Source organism: Oncorhynchus keta, chromosome 3, assembly GCF_023373465.1.
Source record: "Oncorhynchus keta strain PuntledgeMale-10-30-2019 chromosome 3, Oket_V2, whole genome shotgun sequence".
Lineage (NCBI taxonomy): Eukaryota > Metazoa > Chordata > Actinopteri > Salmoniformes > Salmonidae > Oncorhynchus > Oncorhynchus keta.
This window is the reverse complement of record NC_068423.1, coordinates 16282058-16302147: the sequence shown is the minus strand read 5'-3', so window position 1 is coordinate 16302147 and position 20090 is coordinate 16282058. Positions and strand designations below refer to the sequence as shown.

Sequence of the window (20090 nt, the reverse complement as noted above, 5' to 3'; positions counted from 1 at the left end):
GTCTGGGACCAAAAGACTCCTGAACATTTTCTACCCCAAGCCATAAGACGGCTGAACAGCCATTAATCAAATGGCTACCCTTATTTTTGCACTGACTCTCTTGCACAGGCTCGATATACACTCACTGGAATCTAACCACAAACTCACAAATACTACACACACACACACACACACACACACACACACACACACACACACACACACACACACACACACACACACACACACACACACACACACACACACACACACACACACACACACACACACACACACACACACACACACACACACACACACAAACTGCTACTATCTGTTTATTATCTATGTATAGTCACTTTACCCCTACTTACATGCACATACCTCCATTACCTCGACTGACCCGTACCCCTGCACATTACCAGTACCCACTGTATGTAGCCTTGCTATTGTTATTTTATTGTGTTACTATTTTTCCTTTAATTTATTTACCAAATGTTGTAACTTTTTTTAAGGGCTTGTAAGTAAGTATTTCACGCTAAGGTCCACCCACACCTGTTGTATTCAGCACATAATAACATTTCATTTTATTTGACTGTCAATAATTGACCACTGCCACCATTACTGTGGCCCCCACTTCTACATCCAGCTGAACAAATAGCAAGTCAGCACTTTTTGCCATTCAATATCAGCGAATGCAGATCTACCTGTCAAACAGAGGCTTATCCCCACAGTCAAAGGCTTCCTGTAGATCCTTTACCAGGTTAGCCTGCCCTGGCATCCGAAAGAGGCCCTCCTCATCCAGACCTCGTTCCTTTATGAAGTCCACACACTGCTCCACCAGAAGAGGTGCCAGGCGGTGCCCAAATTTCTTCTCATACTGGACTGTGTCTTCTAAATGCTGGCCAAATATCCCTGCAGGCAAAAAACGGGGTTTACATACAGTATAGGGTTCTGTATTTCAGTATTTTATGATGGTTGTCATTCATTCAATTTAAAAAGTTTTAACATATTAAAATGACAAATCAATGGAAAGTTATCTTCAGGAATACCAATATGCAGTTGGTCAACATTCAGTAGTTGGATGAACAGTAAACACAAAATGCAAATTAAATAAAGGAGAAACGGAGAGGGAGGAAAAACATCTACATCGATCAATCGCGCACCGCATCTCACCTGATTGTGCGCAACACCGCCTCTCAACACAGTCGCAACCACTAGACACTGACAGATCAGAGTAGTCGTAGTACGTCACCGAGCAATTGCTACACAGAGTCAGAGCGTGCTTTTCATACATGCCAAAGCCACATTTACCAAGCAGCGACGGTCGAAGTAATCCAATCCAGTCTGGCTCGTGCACTCGAGATGACTGGTTTTCTAATAACACGTAATGACCGTAATGACACATCTATAGACGTTGGTAATAGCGCAGCGTCCGAGCAGAAGTGGGAAGAGGATGAGCAAGAGATAAAAGGTTTGGTGGCAGATAGTCAGCACAGAAACATTTAAATAACAGACGTGGAAGCGTCACGGGTTCTGCCAGCAGTATTCCTGTTAACGACAGTTCTATAAATTGGCAACAATTCTATTCTTGATGGAGAGCGAGAACTTGGAAAGCATTCCTGCAGCCATGTACATTTGAGACGATGGAAACGAAATACACTCCAGTGCAACAGGACATTCAGGGGGCAATACAAAACGTGTCAATACGCCTCAAATACTGTACAGATGAAATCCTGCTGTTATCAGCAATCTCGTGTATATCCTCCTGATGTAAAATGGAAATGATAGCCAACCGTTTTCAGTTTAGGCCCTATTTACATGAATTAGACATGTCAGGCTAAAGAAGAGTGATCTTCGGCATTGCATGCTCCTTTTAAAATGTAATGTATGAAGCCACAAGTACTGGCTGCAATACAGTGCCTCCCTTCCAGTTCCAGAGAGTTGGTTGGTTTAAAGTTTCAGCAATGATCACAGACATACTGTGATCCTCCTATTTATAACGTCCTTTTCGTAACATAATATCTGTACACCCAGCTGCCTCCACACAACCTAGCCTAGTTATATTTCTGGACACATGTCAAGGATAGTAGCATACAGTAGACTAGCCTCCAGTGCAACGTTAGCAACTGTACAGGGTGTAAAGACAGACTAGTGAGGAAATGAAGCTCTGGTAGGACCTTTTATTCTGTTCTGAACATACAGTGCATTCGGAATGTATTCAGACCCCTTGTCTTTTTCCACATTTGGTTAATTACAGCATTATTCTAAAATATATTATATAATGACAAAGACATTTTTGCAAATGTATTTAAAAAATAGATTTAAAAAATATCACATTTACATAAGTATCCAGACTCTTTACTCAGTACTTTGTTGTGGCTCCTTTGGCAGTGATTACAACCTCGAGTCTTCTTGGGTATGACATTCAAAGCTTGGCACACAGATCCTCTCAAGCTCTGTCAGGTTGGATGGGGAGCATCTTTGCACAGCTATTTCCAGGTCTCTCCAGAGATGTTTGATTGGGTTCAAGTTCCTGCTCTGGCTAGGCCACTCAAGGACATTAAGAGACTTGTCCAGAACCCACTCCTGCAATGTCTTGGCTGTTTGCTTAGGGTCGTTGTCCTGTTGGAAGGTGAACCTTCGCCCCAGTCTCATGTCCTGAGAACTGGGGCGAAGCAGGTTTTCATCAAGGAACTCTCTGTACTTTGCTCTGTTCATCTTTCCCTCGATCCTGACTAGTCTCCCAGTCCCTGCCGCTGAAAAACATCCCCACAGCATGATGCTGCCACCACCATGCTTCAACGTGATGCTTGGCATTCAGGACAAAGAGTTCAATCTTGGTTTCACCAGACCAGAGAATCTTGTTTCTCATGGTCTGACAGTCCTTTAGGTGCCTTTTGGCAATCTCCAAGTGGGCTGTCATGTGCCTTTTACTGAGGAGTGGCTTCCGTCTGACCACTCTACCATAAAGGCCTGATTGGTGAAGTGCTGCAGAGATGGTTGTCCTTCTGGAAGGTTCCCCCATCTCCACATAGGAACTGGAGCTCTGTCAGAGTGACCATTGGGTTCTTGGTCACCTCCCTGAACAAGGCCCTTCTCCCCATGATTGCTCAGTTTGGCCGGGCGGCCAGCTCTAGGAAGAGTCTTGGTGGTTCCAAACTTCTTCCATTTAAGAATGATGGAAGCCACTGTGTTCTTGGGGACCTTCAATGCTACATACATTTTGTGTTACCCTTCCCCAGATCTGATCCTCGACACAATCCTGTCTCAGAGCTTTACGGACGATTCCTTCAACCTCATGGCTTGGTTTTTACTTTGACATGTACTGTCAACTGTGGGACCATATATAGACAGGTGTGTGCCTTTCCAAATCATATCCAATCAACTGAATTTACCACAGGTGGACTCCAATAAAGTGGTAGAAACATCTCAAGGATGATCAATGGAAACAGGATGCACCTGAGCTCAATTTCGAGTCTCACAGCAAAGGGCCTGAATACTTATGTAAATAAGGTATTTCTGTTTTTTTTTTAAATGTTTTTGCTTTGTCGTTATGGGGGTATTGTGTGTGATTGAAAAATATTTTTTATTATTTAATCAGTTTTAGAATAAGGCTGTAATGTAACAAAATGTGGAAAAAGTCAAGGGGTCTGAATACTTTTCAAATGCACAGTACGTCATAAAATGATCTTCTGTCTGTCAAACCACTGACCCCATAAAGCACTAGACAAAGACGTTTGAGTGACATATACAAAGAGCATAATGTTCGCCCGTACCAGAATATGCTTTTACTGAGATTTAGAGTGCATTTTGTAATCATTCTGTCTAGTAATATAATTCTGGTCAAAGCAGTTTACCTCTAGCCCGGCTAAACCAGCCTGGACAAAGCAAAACAATGGTGAAACCGAGCAAAATCATTTGGAATGCCAGGCTAGTTTACCTCCTCCAAAGGGTGCCCAGATGACCCGTCTTATGGCCTTGACCCAGTCATCCATGTCACTCTGAGAGTTGGCCATGAGCAGAATGGCCTCATGACTGAGCGCAGCACGGTCCTTTTCTCCTCCTGGACCACCTGAGCGAGAAAGAGAGAGAACGAAAAAGAGCGAGAGAGAGAGATGAAGAGAGAGAAATGGAGAGAAAGAAAGAAAGAGGGATAGAGAGAGATGGAGAGAGAAAGAGCGAGAGATGGAGAGAGCGAGAAAGAGGGAGATGGGGAGAGAGAGATGAGTGGAATTAGTCTTTGAAAAGTACATGTTTTTGCCAGACTCCAATCTTGGGGAAGACTGGACTGATGTTAAGGTTGATGAGTCCAGCAGCCACTTCAATATCCTCCCATGTTTTCCCCCATACCACAACTCTACAGGGGGAGATGGTGTCCTTCAAGATCCCACCCCTGTACTAGGCTACAGTATGAGATATTGTGAATGGTCAACAACCTCCGACTCCTCAAAAATCGAATTGTCTAAATTAAAATTCTGATTTGATTTTCAGCAAATCAAGCAAATTATCATCTGCCCTCATCTCAGACCTATCAGTAAATAACATTGTAACTGCCGTTAGTACCACTAGATGGCGGAGTTGATTTGTTTAGCATACAGTGACAGCTACAAACGTACCAGAATGACTGAAATACCGATATAGACTACGTGTCTCAATTGATTGACCCTAATTGTCACATTTAAGTGATTAATCAGATATAATTATTTAGATGTAATTTTACTGTGGTCGTTATATGTTATGGTATCTCTTGCCATGTTACTCAATAGCATTTAGCTTCGAGGAAGGTAAACCAAATAGAAAACAGAAGTGCCTCAAAGTTAAAGGCCTTTGTCACCAAGCTCAGCAAACTCACACCTTTATCACTGAGCAGACCAGTTGCTGTGTACTCATGTGACCCCTACACTCTTAGAAAAAAGGGTTCCAAAAGGGTTCTTCGGCTTTCCCCATAGGAGAACCCTTTTTGGTTCCATGTTGAACCCTGGGTGGAAAGGGTTTTTATCTGGAACCAAATGGGTTCTACCTGGAACCAAAAAGGGGTCCTCAAACGGTTATACTATGGGGACAGCCAAAGAACCATTTTAGGTTCTAGATAGCGTGTAGATACAGGGTTGTATTCTAGTACCTAGCTGAAATTCTTTAGTCATCATTACTTTCATCATTATTACCACATGCAGTCATTTCATTCAGTCAGTACTTCATATACGGTACTTAATATTATGTTGATGAAGTACAGATGTCGGATCTTAATATGACCAATTTCGTCGCAGAAGAAAAATAATCCCGCACAGGAGGATTTGAATGGATATCGAAAATGTAGAATCGCTTTCAGGGGGCAGCTGGAAGTGGTGTTTGTAGGTTGCACAATGCAGTACAATACCTATGGTTTGCAAAACGCTGCAAAGCAACCGACCTCATACCATCAAGTATTCTCATGGCTTGCTAAAGTATTGTGAAATTCCATAGCGCAGTTTTCTGAGCAGCACACTTCAAAGCCAATCATTACAGGCTCGGGGCCAGTGCTGTGCAATCATTTTTACACTTTGTATGACTGGAAACTAATGTTGGTGTAGCCTATTGTTATTGTTTAACCAATCCAAAAGCAGCTAGGTACATACTGCCTACCTGCCTCCAGAAGCACCTACCTTTAGTAGGAAGCACTTTTCCAGTAGGTTACTGCCACTTGCAACGAGTCAAAGGCCGCATCACGTGATAACGCATTTAAATTCCACCGAGCGCGAAACGTTTACAGTCACATTGTAACCACTGTAGCAGTGTGAGCTAGTGATGGGCAATCCGGCTATTTTCAGTGAGCCGGCTCGTTCCGCTCAGGTCACCAAAAAGAGACGGCTCTTTTGGCTCCCAAACGGCTCTTAAATTTTTTTGGGGGGTATTTTTTCAAATCAAACAGTTTGCAATAGTTTGACTATGATCTGTGTTAAAACAATTCTAATTAAATGATTAAATCATACTTAACCACAAATGTATTTAAAATGCATTGGTTTGTTATGAAAAAAGAATGCTATTAAACATTTGCATTTAAAATATAACTTTTTAATGTTTATGAACAAAGTGCATGTAAATGTAACAATTCAAAATGAATACGATCTGAACAACATAATAATAGAATATTGCACCATATCAAATAAAAATAAATAACAATGTGTAAAACTGCAGCATCCGACTTAATACATCAAACTGTTCCCTATTTTCTCTCTCTTCTTTAGAGGGAACGGATGTGGCCACTATGCAAAGTCTCCCTGTCATGACTTTAGTAAGCCATGGGTAGACAGAGGCCTTGTTCTTCCACCAGTTCAATGGATCTGCAGATCTTTGGAGGAGGGGCTCCTCCAAATAGGATCGGACCTCCATTATGGGATCTGCTGAGGGATTCCTTTGTGCTGCATCCCCAGTTGCTCTCTCGTCAAACAGCATCCAAACAGCAGACGTTTGTGGCACTACTGCTGGTGCTTCTACTCCATCTGATCTCTCTTCTTCCTGTTGCCCTGGTGCCTGAGCCAGCTGACTGCTTGGGCTGTCCCTCCCTGCTGCTGAGGTTATTCTTTGAAGAGCCTCATCAATCGCTGTGGCATCACTGAAGGCCTGGGGTCAAGTGCAGCAGTTTCTGATAGCACGTGATTATATTCCATTCCGTGGAATTTTCTGTCCATTGATAAACATAGGGTGTCCATGAACTCTGTCACATGTCCTGTGGTTACATTTGCTTCTCTCTGTGATTCGCTGCAGACCCTTACACGGGAGTATCATTTTTGAGGCTGTCACACAGCTGAGAAGAGAAAACAGTAACTTATTAGTTCAGGTTCATGTTTTGTCTACTGATACTACATTCTCATCTACTGCTCATATACATATATAATACTAAATAATGATGTAGTAATAACTGTTTACCGTACCTCTCTCCACTGATCTCCACAGTGACCTGCTCAAAGGGTTCCAGGACTCCATACACCTCCTCCACCACCTTCCATTCCTCTTGGGTCAGAGCATAAACAGGTGCATTGACAATGGCATCCTTTGACTCAAGAAACTGCTTCAACAAATAAAATGTTGAATTCCACCTTGTAGTGCAGTCTTGTTTAGGCCTCAGCTCAGGCATCCCCATCTGGCATTGTGTAGACTTTAGTTTTTCAGCACCTACTGTGCTCCTGTGGATGTATTCCACAGCTGCTTTCACTTTGTCCACAGTGGGCTTCATCACCTTCAGAGCATCTCTTACAAACAGGTTGATTGTGTGGGCAAGACATGGATGATGGGTCCATTAACATTTTGTCATGGCTTTGGTTATGTTAGCTGCATTGTCGCTAACACAACAGACTACTTTTCCATCTACTTGCCATTCTCATCAGTTCCTCTGCCAAGTTCTCTGAGGTGTGTCTGTCGCTGAACTCAAAGCAGTCCAGAAGACAGCTAGACATCAACAAATCTTCAATGAAGTGACATGTAATCGACATGTAAGTTACCCTTGATGTCCAGCAGTCAGTGGTAAGACAAACTGCAGTAGATTTTTGGACTCTTTCCCGCACTGAAGCCTGTATGCTCTCGTACAGTTGTGGAATAAGTGATTTTGAAAGGTTATTCCTGCTTGGAATAGTGTACATTGGATTTAGACTATTGCTATAATAATTTCTAAAACCTGTCCTCCACGATCAAAAATGGCTGGAAATTATTTTAGCCAATATGCAATATCATTTTGCTCTTGTTTTCCTACAGACTTTGGCATAAACTGGTCCATAGAAGACTGCGTTGCTGTGGGTCGCAGAGTAGGCCTACTTGACTGAGTAGATACGTGGAGGTGCTGGCTCCACCACCATCACTAGCAGGCCCGCTAGTTTCTCGAAGCTCCGCTACAGCTAGCTTCACAGTTGGGTGCAGTTTGCATGTGCTGGTGTAGGTTGTGCGTAGAACCGGCTTATATGAGATTTTGTTTTGGCAAATTCTACACTGTGCTCTAACATTCTCTACATTATTAAAATGCATCAAAATGCTACTGTGCTTCCGACTAATTTTCCAGCTATTATTTTCACAGCTGTCCTTCCTCTCTCTCCTCGGCTGCTAAGTGTGTGACTAGTGTGAGCAACTAGTGCTACCAATCTCGTCATCATCTCAAAATGGAAATATCTGACACAAATAAACAAGTAACATAATCCATCTCCTCACTACCTGTTAATGAATGAAGTTGACACCGACCAGAATAATTCTCCTTTGGAATTAGCGTCCTCCTTTCGCATATTGGTTGGTCTGCTGCTCCATCATAGTAAGCTTGCCTGCATGATATTATACAGGCTACAATTTTTTGAGATAGTACAATATGTTATTTAGCTGACTGTTTAAGAATGATTAATAGCCAGAATAGTGGTTTCACTGTGAAGCTAATATTGCATTAGAGCTGATAATGTACTTCTCTAATGAGTAGGCTTGCATTGAGTAATTCATATAACTATCACACCCGTGCATATTATTAAATGACATTGATTTCCAAGATTTATATTAGTTGATAACTAATATTGAAAAGGTGATATGATGCATTCTAACTAGATAAGAAGGCTTAGGCTATTCCATCCTAATGTAAGCTAAATGCGTTGTATACCAAACAAATACTGGCATGTGATAAAGGACAACATGTCCAAAATAATTATGTAAATGTATATCAAATAGAAATATATATTCAATTAAATGAATACAGAATTGTAATATGATTGATGCCTTTCTCTCCTTGCAGTGGATTAGACAGATGCAGTCACCAGATACTTTAGATGCCCAAGCCTCAAAACCAGAAACATGAGACATCAACAATTGTAATTTTAAATAAATGTTAACTTTTTTATTGGTTTTCCTGTATCAGTGCATGAGTCCTTAAAACACAGTCCATTGTACAAAATAAATAATTACAAAGTGAGGGATTTCAAGGAGATTAACCTCCAACAGTCATAAGCTTGTTCAGTACATAAGCTTGTTCAGCCACTTTTTCTTTTTTTAAATAGACAGGACCAGAGTTTACAGTTGTTTTTTTGTTCCAGCCCTTCACTAACACCTCATTCAACTAATTGTGGTCAAAATTGAAGACTTGTTCAGTGCATTCCCCTGGGTCAGACATCATATCTGTATCTTAGAATGAGCTTCATAAATTACAATGTCCTAACAAATCTGCATGGTACACAATAACACGGGTGAATCTATTTCTATCTAACATTGTGATGTAACACTCCTGAATATGATCCTGGGATATGGTGATTATCCTGGTGCCTGGGAAGTTCACAACAAGTTATTTACATCTGCAGGGTGTCATGGTGGGATCCTTCATCCTGGAACAAGCAGAGACAAGGGGGGAGTAATTAACCTCACTGCTCAAATTTCAAGTAACGTTACTGGTTCAAGTTGATGAAGCCACAACTACCTTTATTAATGTGCAATCGTTGTTAACAGTTTTGCATATTTTTTTTAGGCTTGGTCAAGTTGTTTACAGTAAGAGTAGAATAACTTAGCTTCTAATTTTTAACAAGTAACACCAACCCCAATGGTGCAACACGATAGGGGAAGGGAATGTGGCAAGAAAACGTTAGCTAGGTAAACAAAACGCACAAATAACTTGGCTGGCTAGCAAGCCTGGACTGAACAATACACAATGAACAGATGTTGTTCAAATGTTTTACCTCCCAACGAGTCGGGCAGGACTGTTTTCTTCTGCCAAGCCAATGCAATGGAGTGAAACGGGATCAGGTGCCCACTTTAGTTCCTGAAAATATAAAAAAAATATTTGCGACATGTCTTTAACTGGCTAGCAAGTTCACCTATTCATGACTTAAAAACAGTCAGATTCTTCACAATTGGCCCATTGCTGAATCTACGATTAGTTTGTTTAGTTGTTCATATCTAAACATACGATAAGCAGGATGAGATCGCCTGCTAGCTAGTTATCGTGTCCGCCCCATCTGGTCACACACTGGTAGAATCAACGTTAAATTAAATTACTTTGAACATGGAATAGATGTTGAATTGACGTGTTAGCTCGCTAACTTGGCAACAAGCAGATAAACACCAGTGACTCAGAATTTTAATAAAACATTCATATGAAAGTAATTTGTTGATAAAAAAAAACATACTTTTATGAATAAACAAACGTTATACTTACATTTCGCAAAATTATTTATTTTTCTTCTGGAAAATGCTATCCCAAGCGGGGACTTCTTGTCCGCCATTAATTCAGATGTTTTTAAAAAATAACTTTCGCTGCGTCGCAAGGTGTTAATGGATTCTATTTTTTATTTGATGCCTGCCAATGCCTAACGTGTCTTCCGCATTTATCAGAGAGTTGCAGGGGGCTGCCAAAATCGACATCCACGCCTCCAAGGCGAACAGTGGGTTTACTGCCTAGCTCAGATTTTTAACTTGTCAGCTCGGGGATTTGATCCAGCAATCTTCCGGTTACTGTCCCAATGCTCTAACCACTAGGCTACGTAACGCCAACGGAAAAAGCTGGTATTACTGTGGACCGATATACAACGAAAAATACATTACAGACAAAATACTTTACAGTTTACATACATTTAAAAACACTTTCTGGGGTGAATGTGTGTGCATCTATCAGTTACACATAAACTCAGCAAAAAAAGAAACGTCCTCTCACTGTGTTTATTTTCAGCAAATGTGTAAATATTTGTATGAACACAACAAGATTCAACAACTGAGACATACACTGAACAAGTTCCACAGACACCTGACTAACAGAAATGGAATAATGTGTCACTGATCATGTGTCACTGATCAAATCAAAAGTAACAGTCAATATCTGGTGTGGCCACCAGCTGCATTAAGTACTGCAGTGCATCTCCTCCTCATGAACTGCACCAAATTTGCCAGTACTTGCTGTGAGATGTTACCCCACTCTTCCACCAAGGTACCTGCAAGTTCCCGGACATTTCTGGGAGGAATGGCCCTAGCCCTCACCCTCTGATCCAACAGGTCCCAGACATGCTCAATGGGATTGAGATCCGGGCTCTTCGCTGGCCATGCCAGAACACTGACATTCCTGTCTTGCAGGAAATCACCCACAGAACGAGCAGTATGACTGGTGGCATTGTCATGCTGGAGGGTCATGTCAGGATGAGCCTGCAAGATGGGTACCACATGAGGGAGGTTAATGTCTTCCCTGTAACGCACAGGGTTGAGATTGCCAGCAATGACAACAAGCAGACCATGACGGACACTCCAACTCCAAATTGATCCCTCTCCAGAGTACGGGCCTCGGTGTAACGCTCATTCCTTCGACGATAAACGCGAATCCGACCATCACCCCTGGTGAGACAAAACCTCAACTCGTCAGTGAAGAGCACTTTTTGCCAGTCCTGTCTGGTCCAGTGACAGTGGGTTTGTGCCCATAGGCGACATTGTTGCCTGTGATGTCTGGTGAGGACCTGCCTTAAAACAGGCCTACAAGCCCTCAGTCCAGCCACTCTCAGCCTATTGTAGACAGTCAGCACTCATGTAGAGATTGTGCGTTCCTGGTATAACTCGGGCAGTTGTTGTTGCCATCCTGTACCTGTCCCGCAGGTGTGATCTTCGGATGTACCGATCCTGTGCAGGTGTTGTTACACATGGTCTGCCACTGCGAGGACGATCAGCTGTCCGTCCTGTCTCCCTGTAGCGCTGTCTTAGATGTCTCACAGTACAGACATGGCAATTTATTGCCCTGGCCACATCTGCAGTCCTCATGCCTCGGTAAAAAGGCCTCTTTAGTGACCAAATTTTTCATAACTGTGACCTTAATTGCCTACCGTCTGTAAGCTGTTAGTGTCTTAATGACCGATCCACGGTTGCATGTTCATTAATTGTTTATGGTTCATTGAACAAGCATGAGAAACAGTGTTTAAACCCTTTACAATAAAGATCTGTGAAGTTATTTGGATTTTTATGAATTATCTTTGAAAGACAGGGTTTTGGAAAAAGGATGTTTCTTTTTTTGCTGAGTTTGCATGTCAGTACAAACACACAACATGAAGGTCACATGTGGGAGAGGTGTTGTGCCGTGAGTTGTTGCTTTATTTGTTTTTTCGACCCAGGTTTGTTGTTCACTTGCATTATATGAGATGTAAGGGAGTTCCATGCGATCTTGGCTCTGAATAATATTGCACGTGTCCTTGAATTTGTTCTGGACCTGTGGACTGTGAAAATACCCCTGATGTCTGGTGGGGTAAGTGTTACTGGCTGGCAGTGCTGTGTGTAAGTTGACTATGCAAAATGTTGTTTTCAGTAATATGGTGTCATAGCTCTGTTGAGTACTGAACACTGTTGCTTTAAGAATGTATCTGGCACGTTGTGCGTGAACAGAAGTGTAAAGATTGAATGAGTGAGTTTTTTACAAGTTGTTAACATTAAATAGTACCCGCAAAATCTACTCCGGGATGCTGGCCTTCTATGCAGAGTACCTCTGTCCAGTGTCGTTGTTCTTTTACCCATCTTAATCTTTTCTTTTTATTGGCCAGTCTGAGATATGGCTTTTTCTTTGCAACTCTGACTAGAAGTCACCTCTTCACGGTTGACGTTGAGACTGGTGTTTTGCGGGTACTGGCCTTCTTTAGACTAGTTGAATATCTGGAGCATCAGCATTTGAGGGTTTTGCGCTCTTCTGTGATGTGAGTAGTACACAGTGTTGTATGAGATCTTCAGTTTCTTGACAATTTCTCGCATGGAATAGCCTTCCTTTCTCAGAACAAGAATAGACTGATGAGTTTCAGAAGAAAGTTATTTGTTTCTAGTCATTTCAAACTGTAACCGAACCCACAAATTCTGATGCTCCAGACACTCAACTAGTCTAAAGAAGACCAGTTGTATTGCTTCTTTAATCAGAACAACAGTTTTCAGCTGTGCTAACATAATTGCAAAAGGGTTTTCTAATGATCAATTAGCCTTTAAAATTATGAACTTGGATTAGCTAACACAACGTGCCATTGGAACACAGGAGTGATGGTTGCTGATAATGGGCCTCTGTACGCCTATGCGTATATATTCCATAACAAATCTGCCGTTTCCAGCTACAATAGTCATTTACAACATTAACTATGTCTACACTGTATTTCTGATCAATTTAATGGTATTTTAAATGGACAAAAAATTGTTTTTTTTCTTCAAAAACAAGTTACCCCAAACTTTTGAACGGTAGTGTATATAGGATTGAATCATCAGCATCCATGGACACAGAGACTTTGTTTAATGCCAGTGGCAGGTCATTGGTAAAAAGAGAAAAGAGAAGAGGGCCTAGAGAGCTGCCCTGCGGTACACCACATTTTACATGTTTGACATTAGAGAAGCTTCCATTTTTTTTACAACAGTTTGCTATGAGCTGGCAGCAAGCTTATTGACCTGTTGTTAGAACCAATAAAGGCCACTTTACCACTCTTGCGTAGTGGAATGACTTTGGCTTCCCTCCAGGCCTGAGGACAAACACTTTCCTCTAGGCTCAGATTAAAGATATGACAGATAGGAGTGGCTATAGCAGCTACCATCCTCAGTAGCTTTCCATCTAAGTTGTCAGTGCCAGGACGTTTGTCATTATTGATCTATAACAATAATGCCTCCACCTCTCCCATACTAACTTTACAAAATTCATACTTACAATGATTTTCTTTCATAATATATTTTTTTTATGCACGAATACGATGGCTCACTGTTCGTTGTTGGCATTTCCTGCTTAAGTTTACCCGCTTTGCCATTAAGTAATCATACAAATAATTGTCAAAACCAAATGGTTTCTGACTCGATGAAAGATGTATTTGAATTTGCCCATATTTCCATTTAAAGTACTCCAAAGTATTTTTTCATCATTCTTCATGTCATAGATCTTGGCTTCATAATACAGTTTCTTCTTCAATTTGTTGAGTTTAGTCACATAACTTCACGATTTGCAGTAAGCCCCACTCCTTTTGCCCCATCTCTTTCAACCATGTTTATCAATAATTGGAAGAAGCAATTTCATAAATTCATCAAGAGCAGAATCTGACATCATGGGAAAATCAAAGGAAGTTAAAGCTGGGTCTTCCAAATGGACAATGACCACAAGCATACTTCCAAAGTTGTGGCAAAATGGTCTAAGGACAACAAAGTCAAGCTATTGGAGTGGCCATCACAAAGCGATGACCTATATCCTATAGAAAACTTGTGGGCAGAACTGAAAAAGCATGTGCGGGCAAGGATGCCTACAATCCTGACTCAGTTACACCAGCTCTGTCAGGAGGAATGGGCCAAAATTCACCCAACTTATTGTGGGAAGCTTGTGGAAGGCTACCTGAAACGTTTTGACCCAAGGTAAATAATTTAATGGAAATGCTACGAAATACTAATTGAGTGTATGTAAACATCTGACCACTGGGAATGTGATGAAAGAAATAAAGCTGAAATAAATAATTCTCTCTACTATTATTCTGACATTTCACATTCTTAAAATAAAGTGGTGATCCTAACTGACCTAAGACAGGGAATATTTTTACTAGGATTAAATGTCAGGAATTGTGAAAAACGGAGTTAAAATGTATTTGGCTAAGGTGTATGTAAACTTCTGACTTCAACTGTATATCCTTGTATTGCTACTGCTGTATCATCAAATTAATTATCTAAGTGACTCTTTGACATGGCTAATATATAGATGTTATCTATCTTCAGCAAATTATTGATTTCATGAATGTAATGGTCTGGAGATAGAGGAGAGGACCAGAGCGCAGCGTGGTTAGTGTTCATCTTAATTTAATAATAATAAAACAACTGAATACTTCAAATTACAAAACAACAAAAGTGACAACCGAAACAGTTCTATCTGGTGCAGACACACAAAGACTGAGAGGTAGCTCTGGACTGAGGGGCAGCTCTGGACTGAGGGGCAGCTCCAGACTGAGGGCAACTCCGGACTGAAGGACAGCTCCGGACTGAAAAGCAATTCCGGCTCTGGCAGCTCCTGGCTGGCTGATGGCTCTGGCGGCTCAGGACAGACGAGCGACTCCGGCGGCTCAGAACAGACGGGAGACTTTGGCGGCTCAGGACAGACGGGCGGCTTTGGCGGCTCAGGACAGATGGGCGGCTCTGGCGGCTCAGGACAGACGGGCGGCTCTGGCGGCTCAGGACAGACGGGTGGCTCTGGCGGCTCAGGACAGATGGGCGGCTCCGGCGGCTCAGGACAGACGAGCGACTCCGGCGGCTCAGAACAGACGGGAGACTCTGGCGGCTCAGAACAGACGGGAGACTCTGGCGGCTCAGAACAGACGGGAGACTCTGGCGGCTCAGGACAGACGGGAGTCTCTGGTGGCTCAGGACAAATGGGAGACTCTGGCGGCTCAGGACAGACGATGCGCACTGTAGGCCTGGTGCGTGGTGCCGGCACTGGTGGTACCGGGCTGGGAACACACACCTCAGGGCGAGTGCGAGGAGCAGGAACAGGGAGTACTGGACCCTGAAGGCGCACTGGTGGCCTGGTGCCTGATGCTGGCACTGGTGGTACTGGGCCTAGGACACGCACCTCAGGGTGAGTGCGAGGAGCAGGAATAGGGAGTACTGGGCTCTGGAGACGCACAGGAAGCCTGGTGCGGGGGGCTGCCACTGGAGGGCTGGTGCGTGGAGATGGCACAGAATAGACCGGACCGAGAAGGCGCACTGGAGATCTGGTGCAACGAGCCTGCCCAACCTTGCCTGGTTGAATGCTCCCTGTAGCCAGGCCAGTGCGGTGAGGTGGAATAGCCCGCACTGGGCTGTGCTGGCGGACCGGGGACACCATGCGTAAGGCTGGTGCCATGTATGCCAGCCCGAGGAGATGCACTGGAGACCAGATGCGTAGAGCCTGCTTCATGGCACCTGGCTCGATGCCCACTCCAGCCCGGCCGATAAAAGGAGCTGGAATGTATCGCACCAGGCTATTCACACGCACCGGGGACACCGTGCGCTCCACAGCATAACACGGTGCCTGCCCGGTACAACGCCCTCTCTCTCCACGATAAAAATGGGGAGTTGGCGCAGGTCTCCTACCTGCGTTAGCCACACTCCCCGTACATTTTTGGGGCTGCCTCTCGGGCTTCCTTGCCAGCCGTGTTCCCTCAAAGCGCTGGCTCCCTTTAGCTGCTGCCTCCGCTCTCCTGGCTGCCTCCACCTGTTCCCATGGGAGGCGATCCCTTCCAGCCAGGATCTCCTCCCATGTTTAGCAACCCTTGCCACCTAGAATGTCCTCCCATGTCCATTCCTCCTTATCACGCTGCTCATCCTGCTGCTGCTCCTGCTGCTGCCTGTGACCACGCTGCTTGGTCCTTTTTTGGTGGGTGGTTCTGTAACGGCAGATTTCCTCCTCTTCGTCTGAAGAGGAGTAAGGATCGGACCAAGATGCGGCGTGGGAAGTGTTCATGACGATTTTAATAAGAAAAGCACTGAACACTATGAAATACAAAAACAATAAACGAATATGTGAAATAACACGAGAAGGATCGGAGGACCAATATGCGGCATAGTAAGTGTCCATGGTTCTTTTAATAAGAAATACTACACATGAACACGACTGAAATACAAAAACAATAAATGTGTAATGAACGAAACCCAAAACAGTACCGTGTGGTGAAAAACACAGACACGGAAACAAACACCCAGAAACAAACAGTGAAACCCAGGCTACCTAAGTATGATTCTCAATCAGAGACAACTACATAATGACACCTGCCTCTGATTGAGAACCATACTAGGCCGAAACATAGAAATCCTCAAATCATAGAAAAACAAACAGACTGCCCACCCCAACTCACGCCCTGACCATACTAAATAATGACAAAACAAAGGAAATGAAGGTCAGAACGTGACATATGGGCTATTTTCATCCCTTTCCTGGTCAGTTTATCAGATATAGACATAATATGGAAAAGAACAAACAAACCAAAAAGGAAAGAAAAAACATTCAGCAGCCCAATAATCAGTTGGTCTGTGTAAGTGTGTGTGTGTGCTGCAGGGTTGAAGCTACAAACCCATAGGCTTGGCGATCTCATCCCTTCCAGGCTTTTCAGATAAAGGATACCCTCGCGGCATACAGTGGGTGTGGCATGTAGTACGCGATCTGCAGATCGACTCTACTCAGTATACATGGCATTGGGACATGCTAATATTGACGCTCTGCCTCGAAATTCTGCCTCAAAACATTCAATCCACGCTGAATTCACCTGCACAGTTGATCTCAATTATTATTGGTCACCTACTTACCGCTCCCTAAAATATGATATTTGTGTCCTGTTGCAACCCAAGTCTTTCAAGATAAACTATATATACAAAAGTATGTGGACGCCCCTTCAATTTGTGGATTTGGCTATTTCAGCTAAGCGTCAGCTGGAGTGATGTAAAGCTCACCACCATTGGACTCTGGAGTAGTGGAAACGTGTTCTTCTTTAGTAATGAATCACTTTTCACCATGTGGCAGTCCGGGTTTGCCGGATGCCAAAAAAATGCTACCTGCCCCAATGCATAGTGTCAACTGTATAGTTTGGTCGAGGAAGAGTAATGATTTGGGGCTGTTTTTCATGGTTCGGGCTAGGCCCCTTAGTTCCTGTGAAGGGAAATCTTAACGCTACAGCATACAATGACATTATAGATGATTCTGTGCTTCCACCTTTGTGGCAAAAGTTTGAGGAAGACCCTTTCCTGTTTCAGGATGACAATGCCCTTGTGCACAAAGCGAGGCCCATACAGAAATAGTTTGTCGAGATCGGTGTGGAAGAACTTGATTGGCCTGCACAGAGCCTTGACCTCAACCCAATCGAACATCTTTGAGATAAATTGGAACGCCGACTGCGAGCCAGGCCTAATCGCCCAACATCACTGCCCGACCTCACTAATGCTCGTGGCTGAATGGAAGCAATCCCCACAGCAATGTTCCAACATCTAGTTGGAAAGCCTTCCCAGAAGAATGGAGGCTGTTATAGCCCATGATTTTGGAATGAGATGTTCGGTGAGCATGTGTCCACATACTTTTGGTAATGTAGTGTATGTTCACCCTATGGTTGGTATTGCCATAGCAACAACTTAGTCCTTTTTTAACAGACTAAGGGCAATTAATCTATTTGACAAGTATTCTGTAAAGTATTTCCTTGGTTACCACACAAAATCTACTGTGGCAATTTACTTGACAATTCGTATGAATAGAAATTAATATTGGTGTAGCTTACTGACTGTTATTATTTTATTTGTTAATAGTTTCCTATTTATGTTATCCAAAAGTGTAATTTCTTATCAAGATCAGGGGGAAAACAACCATGGACTGTCCACATTTGAAATGTGTAACTACATCAAGTCAATCAGGGGATTCATTTATTTGTGCCAGAAGGGCGCGGGCAGGAATCGTATCTGCGTGACACTGTAGGCATATATGTGCGCACTGAAGGCAGCGTCCCTAACCGCTAAACCATCCCAGGCCACAATTGAACTCAATTTTGACAGTTAATTTGTAACCTTAGAATACACTAGACATTTGTACGTCATAATCTGGAGGAGACCAATGTCTATCTTGTGTTATTACTCTATATAAAACAACGTTTGTTGATGTGTATGGCTGAATTTTAGATAAATGTTTGTACATTTGAATGTTGCAGTAACAGGGCCTAGGCCTAGAGTTTGTGCAATCGAGAGAGAATATGATTTTGATAGCAAGCCTGATCCCAGTGATTCGACTACCTCTGCATGGAGAGAAAGAGAACTGCTAATTTTCAGCCACTCACAAGGCTCATTTGAATTTCCTGATGCGGCACGAAAATTCTCTGCGACAGAAGTGAGATCAAGTTAAGAGCATCTGTAGATAGAATTCCTGTTAGTGCATTGCTCCCATATTACTATAGTCTTAGAATCAGTTGAGACCCCTTATGCCCGAGTAAAAAGTAATGAGAATTCCCTTGCCTTCATAAAATATTGCATTACGATCTTATCATTTGACTGGTGGAATATTGGTTCTGCGAAGGTATACTGTATTTCCCACTTGTCTTCTGCTTCAAAACAACTTACTCATATACCAGACAGGAAGAAAGCAATAATGCCCAGCTAGCTGCTGCCATCTGATATGAACTTCAATAAAGCAGAGAATAAATGGACTCCCACTGTAGGAGATGATCATATCATTCACCAAATATAATACCTTCTACTGTCTTGTACCAAATATACCTTCTAACCATCTTGTCTTTATTGGCTACTTTCGGTTCTAAAACATAGGACTTGATATCGCTACAGCTTGAAAAGCACTTCTTCAAAAAGCTGTTCCTTTATGTGGTCTGATAGGAAAGCCAAAGCTTTTCAGACCCAGTTCCTGTCATTAATAACAGTGTCGACCAGATGGATTCCTTCCCACCAGGTTGCCTAGCCAACGGGAAAGAGAGAAATCAAGCAAGTGATAAAGATGTCTTGCCGACGCAGACATAGAGGAGCCTGAACACAGCCAATAGTTCCTCTTCCAGCCCACCGCCAGGCGGATAAGACAGCTTCACTAAATCAGTCAAGGACAGGCAGACTGTCAACAAATCTAAGAAAATCCTCTGTTTGAAGGAAGAAAGTTAAAAGATTTGATTTGGAGACAAGAGCTCTGTGATTTAATGAAAGTAAGTCTCACTCCTACAGAGCACAGTGAAGGGCTGGTATTTTGAAAAGGACACTTCATGTTCCACAGAAAACTGCAGTGAAGGTCATTTTTTGATGATAATAATTCCCTCAGGTTGGTAAATGTCAGACTGCCAACTGTGCTTGTGGATGAATGGATCCTTAGTGGAAGATGAAGGATGGGTTTTACTGAGAAAATACATTTCTTCTTATCGCTGATTTTACTTTGTGAGCTTAGTTAACTGACTGCAGTAAATGCTAAGCTGTGGTGTTGTGTGTGTACGGTATGTGTGTGTGTGGTCAGTGTTAATAATTGGCCTGAGAATTATTCTGAGGATCGGGAGTGGATTAACTCCTGTCGACCATTGTGATTGTCCAACCTTTGTTGGATAATCAGAAAAGCTTACCCTTCAAGTGAAATGAAGGACTCTTCACAAAACCTGACTGCAGTATGTTATACAACAACAGAGCCACCAACTAAAGATAACACTTCTTTGAACCCCTCT

The 20090-nt window shown here is 42.8% G+C and overlaps 1 protein-coding gene across 7 annotated transcripts in view; it reads right to left on the bottom strand.

Moving 5' to 3' along the window:
* The window catches only part of LOC118367682 (rho GTPase-activating protein 22-like), a 38496-nt gene that overhangs the window by 5581 nt on the left and 12825 nt on the right, over positions 1–20090 (bottom strand). For 3 of the 7 annotated variants that reach the window (XM_035751272.2, XM_035751289.2, XM_035751298.2), the window contains 2 exons: positions 3923–4054; positions 687–894 (listed from right to left, as the gene is read on the bottom strand). In XM_035751272.2, coding sequence (XP_035607165.1) covers positions 687–894; positions 3923–4054 — 340 coding nt within the window. Of the gene's footprint in view, positions 1–686; positions 895–1155; positions 1893–3922; positions 4055–5624; positions 5710–8793; positions 9303–9650; positions 9734–20090 lie in introns of those variants that run through there. The other 4 variants (XM_035751307.2, XM_035751314.2, XM_052491063.1 and 1 more) reach the window with 4 other exon arrangements.